General features: G+C 43.1%; 1 protein-coding gene across 2 annotated transcripts in view; it reads left to right on the top strand.

Annotated features, from left to right (window-relative positions):
* The first annotated feature begins 1,966 nt into the window (after positions 1–1,966).
* Positions 1,967–7,898, top strand: part of NUCKS1 (nuclear casein kinase and cyclin dependent kinase substrate 1) — a 40,652-nt gene continuing 34,720 nt past the window's right edge. For both annotated transcript variants that reach the window (XM_032288979.1, XM_032288980.1), the window contains exon 1: positions 1,967–2,281. In XM_032288979.1, the coding sequence (XP_032144870.1) occupies positions 2,265–2,281 (17 nt within the window). In that variant the 5' untranslated portion in view covers positions 1,967–2,264. The remainder of the gene's footprint in view (positions 2,282–7,898) is intronic.

The following is a 7,898-nucleotide window of genomic DNA, read 5'->3' as shown; positions in this document are numbered from 1 at the left end:
ATATATGCTATGTATTTTTTTTTTTTTTTTTGAGACGGAGTTTCACTCTTGTTACCCAGGCTGGAGTGCAATGGTGTGATCTCGGCTCACCGCAACCTCCGCCTCCTGGGTTCAGGCAATTCTCCTGCCTCAACCTCCTGAGTAGCTGAGATTACAGGCACGCGCCACCATGCCCAGCTAATGTTTTGTATTTTTAGTAGAGATGGGGTTTCACCATGTTGACCAGGATGGTCTCGATCTCTTGACCTCGTGATCCACCCGCCTCAGCCTCCCAAAGTGCTGGGATTACAGGCTTGAGCCACCGCGCCCGGCCTGTCATGTATTTTTTTTAAACCACGATTAAAAAATTGGGGGCGAGTGTTGTGGGTCACACCTTTAATCTCAGCACTTTGGGAGGCCGAGGTGGGCCGATCAGTTGAAGTCAAGAGTTCGAGACAAGCCTGGCCAACATGGTGAAATCCTGTCTCCATAGAAAATACAAAAATTAGTTGGGCATGGTAGTACACATCTGTAATCCCAGCTACTTGGGAGGCTGAGGCAGAAGAATCCCTTGAACTCGAGAGGTGGAAGTTTCAGTGAGCAGAGATCGCGACACTGCAATCTAGCCTGGGCAGCACAGTGAATGAGACTCCATCTCAAAAAAGTAAAAATTAAAAATAAAAATAAGGCAGGCAGAGGGTGGAATGACATGGAAGAGACAAAATATATTAATTTGTTTAATGCTTCACTAATGGACTGTTCTATTCTCTTCTTTTCGAGAAGCCAGATTTTACAAAGGGAGACTTTCAGAAGGCAGATGTGGTGCGGTTTTTTGTTGTTGTTTGGGAAGTGTATCTTCAGTGGGTTATTAAGATTCTGACTGTGGCAGGGACTGATGTCTATTTTCCATGGCAGGCTCAGCCTTAGCCATTACCACAGAGATCCTGAGCTCTGCCTTGACAGTGTCAGGCATTCAACAAATGTTCACGGATTTAAATGAAATGATGTGCCTTATTTTCAGTTATATGACCTGAAAGAGTCTTTGTTTGGTTTTGCTTTTCAAAGTACAGGAATAAATCAATAGAATTGAAAGGGTTTTGAGCCAGCTCCACCCATCTCTACCCAGGAATGGAATCATCTTTTAAAACTTGAATTTAACAGTTACATAGCACTTACTGTGAGCCAGAGACTATCCTAAAGGCTTTTGATAGATATATCAACTCATTTAATACTAATAAGCCTATGCCGTTAGGTACCATTGGTTCCCATTTTACAGATGAGAAAACTGAGGCACAGAGAAGGAAAGTTATACGACTATTAAAGTAGTGGACCTGGGATTCCAACTGAAATACCTTGTGGACCCAGAGCTCATGTTTTTAGTTACTGCACACCTTTTTTAAAAATAGTAATGTACGAGACTGGGACTTTAATGACCCTGAAGTGGATTTCAAGGTCCAGAATGGAGAGTGGAAATTGGGGATGAAGATATTCCTTGATTATGATCCTGCCTCTCTACTCCAGCAGCCTAGTTCGGTCCTGAGGTTTAATGCTGAAGCCACGGTAAGGGGCTTGTAGGTTTAAGGTCAAATTTTTTGAACCTAAGGAATTTCCCTCCAATTCTGTAGCAGCCCCTTAGTGACGAATCTGCTGTCCATCCCACGGGTTTTGCTATTAGAGGATTTTCTAGGTGATCAAGGCAGACGAGATGAAACACTATTAAACTAACACTGACCAACGCTGAACCCTATGTAAATCTTTTTTTCTAGACTTTCTAAGATACGGCCCAAGACGAATCTGCAACTCTGGAGTGGAAGCCAGGGGGCGGGCTAAGCAGCGACCATTTTTGTTTTGCGGCCGTGCGCTCTCAGAACATCTTGACTAACAGGACCTCACGGTGAAGGTGGAGCCTATCAGAGAGCAGGGCGGGGCCTGGGAGACGTGATGATTCAAACGGGCTAATGATCTGGGCGCATCTGGCAGAAGTCGCCAATGAGCGGGCGTGTTGGGGAGGAGCGCACAAACGCTAGTGGGTTTGGTTGCACGGCGGCTTTGGCGCATTTTCGGCTGGTTTGATTCATCCATTTTGAAGAGACGGGGGAGCGGGGGGCTCGTCTGTTCCAGGGGCCCTGAACCAAAGAGCAGCGGAGTTTGAGAAGCCTGCAGCTCGGGGTTCGGCGGCAGCGGTCCCATCGGCTGAAGTTCGGGGGGGGTGGGGCGCCGAGCGCGCGGGGTGGGGGGGGTCCTGGTCTTTGGCTTCTCGACTCGGTCCTGTTTCGACAGCGAACATGTCGCGGCCTGTCAGGTCAGTGCGGAGTCTGAGGCCTGGAGCGGGTTGGAGGGGGCTGGGGGCGAGTGGTGAAAGAGTGGGGTACAGAAAGCTAGAGTCGTCCATCCCTGGTGCCACGCGCGGCCTCCTCCCTGTCGGGGCCCGCGCGCACCCTGGAGCGTGGGGGGCTCTGCTGGCGCGCGGGGGTGGCGGCTGCGCGCCTCTGCGCGCGCCCCTCCCCGCCCCGCGCCGCTGCAGGGCTCCGGTCTGCTCAGTTGCCTCCCCCACCCGTCGCACTGGAGCGGGCGGGGCGTCCCTGAACCGCCAGCGGCCGGAGGGGGAGGGGTGTGAAGTCAGCGCCCCCAAGAGGCCCCACCTCCTCGGGGCCGTCCCCTCGGAGCCAGCGCGGGGAGGCGGGCGGACTGGAGCTCCACTCCCCGCCTTCAACGAGGAGGGGCGGAGGTACCCGTAATGCCCCTTCCTCCCGCGACTGGCGCGGGGGTGGGGGCCCTGAGCCCTATTTCTCTAGCGGACGGGGGTGTTCCAAGCAAAAGGGGAGGGGCAGCACTGCCACCGGGCCGCGAGTCAGTACTTCGGGTCGCTGCAGGCCCCGCCTCCCGGATCGGGCCGAGCGTGGGCGGGACCCGTTTTTACTCCCCCCGGGCAAAAGTGAGAGTTCGGGACTGGATCCTGGAAAATAATGGGCTGCTGCCTCACTCCCCACCTCAGAGTTTTGAGAGAGTTAACCCCAAAGTTCGCTCTTTCTCTCGGACTAGAAATGTCCTTCCTTGGGGGAATGTCAGTATTCAGGGAGGTGCGGGTTAACAGCACGGCCCAAATCCCGTGTGGTTCTCGTTCCACTCTCACCCGCGTACGCGTCTCGGGATATTTCTGTAACCTCTCGTCCCCGAGTGACTTTAGTATTAAAAGGGCTAGGTTCGGGTAACCATCAGACTTCATTCTCGAAATTTCAACAAGTTTGCTGTTCCCCCCAGTGGTCGGTGGAATCGTCCTGTGCCATCCTCCAGGCTATTGTATGGAATGTGCCATTTATGGAGGGGTGTGGTTTAGTCCAATCTGTTGAGGCCTTAAAAAGGAGAGCTGTTGCAAATAAATATTACTTTTAATGTAAGGAATTGGCTTCTTTGCATAGTGTGTTTTCTAAATAAATAGATAAAGGCTTAGTTTTTAAATGTTTTAACAGTTGTTGCTTCCCTTTCATTCCAAGTTGTGTGGGAAATGGAAGTATCTTTAATTAGAGTTCTAAAGAGAGGTTTGGGACCCTGGAAAGGGTTTTGTTCTACACTGTGCTGTCTCCAGACTAGATCATCCTCCAGCTGGTGGTGGTATGGGACTGCGTACTCCTACACACGGGGTGGGAATGCGGAGAAAGAGCTGCTGCAGCTTCAACCAGTATCCGTGGTAACTCACTATATCTACTATGAAAAGTATGCTGGCCTTTTGGCAAGGAGTGTGGATAGCTCTTTCAGAGTATAGTATGCATAACTTTTTTTGGCATAAAACTTGACGGATTTATCCCATCAACTTAATGGAATGTTTTCTTTAGGATCAGGTAAAATGGACAATAAAATAAAGATTTATGTGGAATGAATCTTTTGTCTTCTGGAAGTAATTAGTGTGTGGTCAAATTAGGTTATTTTTCTCCACCTTTTAAACTTTAGTTCACTAAGTTTTGATCTTATTTTATTGTAGTGACTTTCTTATCTCATCTGCCTGAATTTGTTTTTCCAGATTTAGGTATTGGAACGTGAACAGAACATTTTTACTGGAAACTTGGATTTTTAATATTACCATGTGGGGAGATATATATATATATAGCACATTCTATCAGTGTTTTTGCAGGCATTGGGATTTTTGGACAACTTTTTTCTTAGTGTGTTGTTTAAAATAATTTTGACCTTGTTTATTGCCCCTAATTGAAGAGCGATGTTTATATGTTGTGGGGGTTTTTATTTTTCTGTGTTTTTTTTTGCCATTTTCAAATTACTAATTTCAGAGCAAATTGGTTACTGGATATATTTTAGTCGTAAATTCTCTTTGTAATTATTTTTTAAAGTAAGTCCTTATTCATGACCAATAATAAAGCAGAAATAATTAAACTTGAGTTTGGTGGTTTGTTAAATTTTGCAATAAAATCCTGACTTAGGGAAATACTGTTGTTTCAAAGTGTAATTGAAGAATCTATATTACCTTAGTGCATTTAACATAAACAAAAAAAAATGTGATAGACGTTGACCTGATTTCAGAACAGCCTTGTTTTAAAAACAACAAAAAAGCACAAGTTAGAAAATATTGTCACTCTGTCTTCTCTTGGGGTATTTCTGCCCTTAGGCCTTTGTATAATTTTGCAGTTTTTCTGGTTCTCTTTTTACCGTAAGTATTCGTTTTTATTTTAATATAAACCTAAACATTTTAAGAGCATTTGGAAATGTACTAATGGCACCTTAACATCAATTTCCAAATGAAGGGTATGGTGGGCCTGTTGGCTACTGCATGATTTTAGATAGACCTGTGTCTAGCACGTTATGTTTAAGTAACTTTGTTCATGCAAGATTGCTGTCTTTACCCTTTACAGCGGCTGCCTTCTAAATGAGAGCTCAAACATTTTAGACCTTGGATTCAAATTAATAGCTTAAAATGACAGTCTTGGAGCTAGGAAGAGGTTTAGGCAAACTCACTTTATTAAAGCTAGTTTAACGGGGACCTGAATAAGTGAGGTGCCTTGCGTCACACACTAGCAGGTGCAAACGTGGGGCGGAGAACCTAGATTTCCCAATTCCATTTCTGCTTGTCCCCACCCTCATGATGACTGTACCTTCTGCCCAATCAATATTAAAGTTAATGCTGATTAAAGAACATAGTGTATAACATTTTTAACTTTTCAAAGTGCTTTCATGAGTCAACTTTGTGAGGAAGGAAGAAAAATGCCATTACTTGTAAGAGGTGAGAAAGAAAGCTCAGATTTAGTGACTTGCCCAGACTAGAAACCAGATTTCTTGAAATACAGCTTTGTTACACTCTCCAGAGAGTCTCCTCCCTTACTGAAAGTGATTCAGATTGCTCAAATTAATCTTTTTGCTTCTCTTTGTAACCTAAGTGTATTTGATACCTTGTCTTTTGTTTAACACTTGAGATTATCAGGAACCTTACCATTGAAAATTTAGATGTGAAAACATAAGCACTTACAAGTGGTTATAAAATTTATTTTATTGTTTGTCATGTTTATAAGTAATGTTGAGAACAGCTTTCCCAAGATTCCAGTTTGCTTTCTTTTCAAAGAGAATTGTTTGGGCCATGCCTTGATTCTAAAAATTAATATTCTCTCCCCCAAAACAATTTGTTTCAAGAAGTCCCAGAAACTTGAAAAGGGAAAACCTAAAACTTGAAAGTTCAAGTTCAAAATTTGTTATCAAATGTGTACACGAAGACACAAGTTTAATATGGTTGTAGATGAGACTGGCTCATGCTCTTATTCTCTGTGTGTGTGTGTGTGTGTGTGTGTGTGTGTGTGTGAGTGTGAGAGAGTGTTAACCTTGGATCTATGCTTTTTTTTAATTACATGTCACTTTCCTCTAAAAAGACATTCCTTCAAAGATAAGCCATCAAAGATACCTTACATAATTTAATTTACAAATTTATTTATTTATTTATTTGAGATGGGGTTTCCCTCTTGTCCCCCAGCCTGGACTGCAATGGCGTGATCTCAGCTCACTGCAACCTCCACCTGCCGGGTTCAAGTGATTCTCCTGCCTCAGCCTCCTGAGTAGCTGGGATTACAGGCACCCACCACCACACCCAGCTAATTTTTGTATTTTTAGTGGAGACAGGGTTTCACCATGTTGGCCAGGCTGGTCTTGAACTCCTGACCTCAAGTGATCCACCTACCTTGGCCTCTCAAAGTGCTGGGATTATAGGTGTGAGCCACCGCGCCTGGCCAGGAAGTTAATATAAGAAAAATACTCACTTTTGCTCAACATACATGTAATTAATTATCTGAAAATTACAATACAATGTTTAAAATGTTTTTTTTTAATCACCATATAACATGACAAGCTTAAAGAATATGTTACTGTTATAGAACTGTAATAGCAGAGCTAAGGTTTGAACCCAGATCTGAACACAAAACTAGCATTTTTTCCATGGTACCAGTCTTTCTTGCCTAGTATTCAGTGTGAAGATGGTCAAGTTTTTTTTATTTTATATCTCTTCGATGGTGGATATTCATTCTATATGCGTTTTTAGCACTCTATATAAAACATTATAGGAAAAACAGCCAAAATGTTTAAGATGAGCATTTTTGCTCAACTCAGCATTTAAAATAATTTTCAGAGTTCCTTTTTTTGAACAGAATTTTTCTTCACTGTCACCCAGGTGGGAGTTCAGTGGTGCGATCACAGGCTCACTGCATCCTCTACATTTCATACTCAGGTGGTCCTCCCACCTCAGTCTTTCCAGTAGCTGGGACTAAAGTTGTGGCCCACCACATCTGGTTAATTTTTTGTAGGCAGGGTTTTGCTGTGTTCCCCAGGCCGAGAGAGGAAATTAAAAGCACTAAATTAAAAAAACAATAAGAAGTCCAGTTCCTTCTACTAGTGATGACTGTAAACCCAAGGAGTTAAAGTGTAGAGATAATAGCAAGGCTGGATTGAGACTGCATAAATTTTAGCCGTTCTCCTTTTTACTATTTGTATTTACGGTATTTGATTCTACAAAGAATGTATTAGAAGTCCACATTCCTAGTTTGAAATCATTGGACCCATATGTGTTTTTAAATTTTTTGGAAAACTGGGAATTCCCAAAGGTAACAGGATGCATGTACTGTATAGTAGTAATGTACCATTGCTAGTTTAGGGTAGAACTCCTATAAACACTTTTATAGCTCTAATGAACTTAGGAATTTTCACACTAAGACCGTAAAAAGCCTCATATTTAGGTCATGTTTTGCCACCATGTAAGTTATGAAAATTCTTAATCTTCATAACTTTTTGGATTTCTAAATTGTTGGTTAGTGATTGAGGACATTTAACAGCTTGAGCTGAAAAAAAATCACTTCCAGACTTAATAGAATTATCAATTGCTGAGCAACTATTAGGTGCTAAATATTTCACCAGGTAATTTATACACGTTTCAAAATCATGCGCAAGGCATATATTATGCTCATTTCATGTTAGTCCTGAGGCTAGGATAAATAAAGTAACTGACACAGTTCACCCAACTATTAAGAGATGAAGCAGGAATTTGAATCCTTGTGTGAACAACCCAAAGCCAGTTCGTGATCTTTTCAATGTGACATTGTCACAGGGTACACTTTGTCGTCTTTGGAGGGAGTTAAGTTCATGATAAAACTTTTCTGGGGAGGAAGAGGTGAATATATTAAGAGGTTAAGGGGAGATACACCTGATGGGAGGCAAAACCAGTGAAGTGTTTAGTGTGAGTCTTTGCGGGGGGGAAAATGGTGGCATTAAGTTTATACATTTAAAAATATGAGGGCATTTCCCCTTGACTAGGCGATTCCAAAGCCACCTAAACGACAAAAAGGAAATGAGGGGTTTATTTTACGTAAAAATATAGATGCAAAAATGCTGAACAGACGATTAGCTAACTGAAACCAATGAGTACAGCAACTCACTGT

This window comes from Sapajus apella, unplaced genomic scaffold (assembly GCF_009761245.1).
Source record: "Sapajus apella isolate SASKATOON/1434 unplaced genomic scaffold, GSC_monkey_1.0 scaffold22, whole genome shotgun sequence".
In the NCBI taxonomy this organism is placed as follows: domain Eukaryota; kingdom Metazoa; phylum Chordata; class Mammalia; order Primates; family Cebidae; genus Sapajus; species Sapajus apella.
This window is presented reverse-complemented; position numbering and strand designations above follow the sequence as displayed.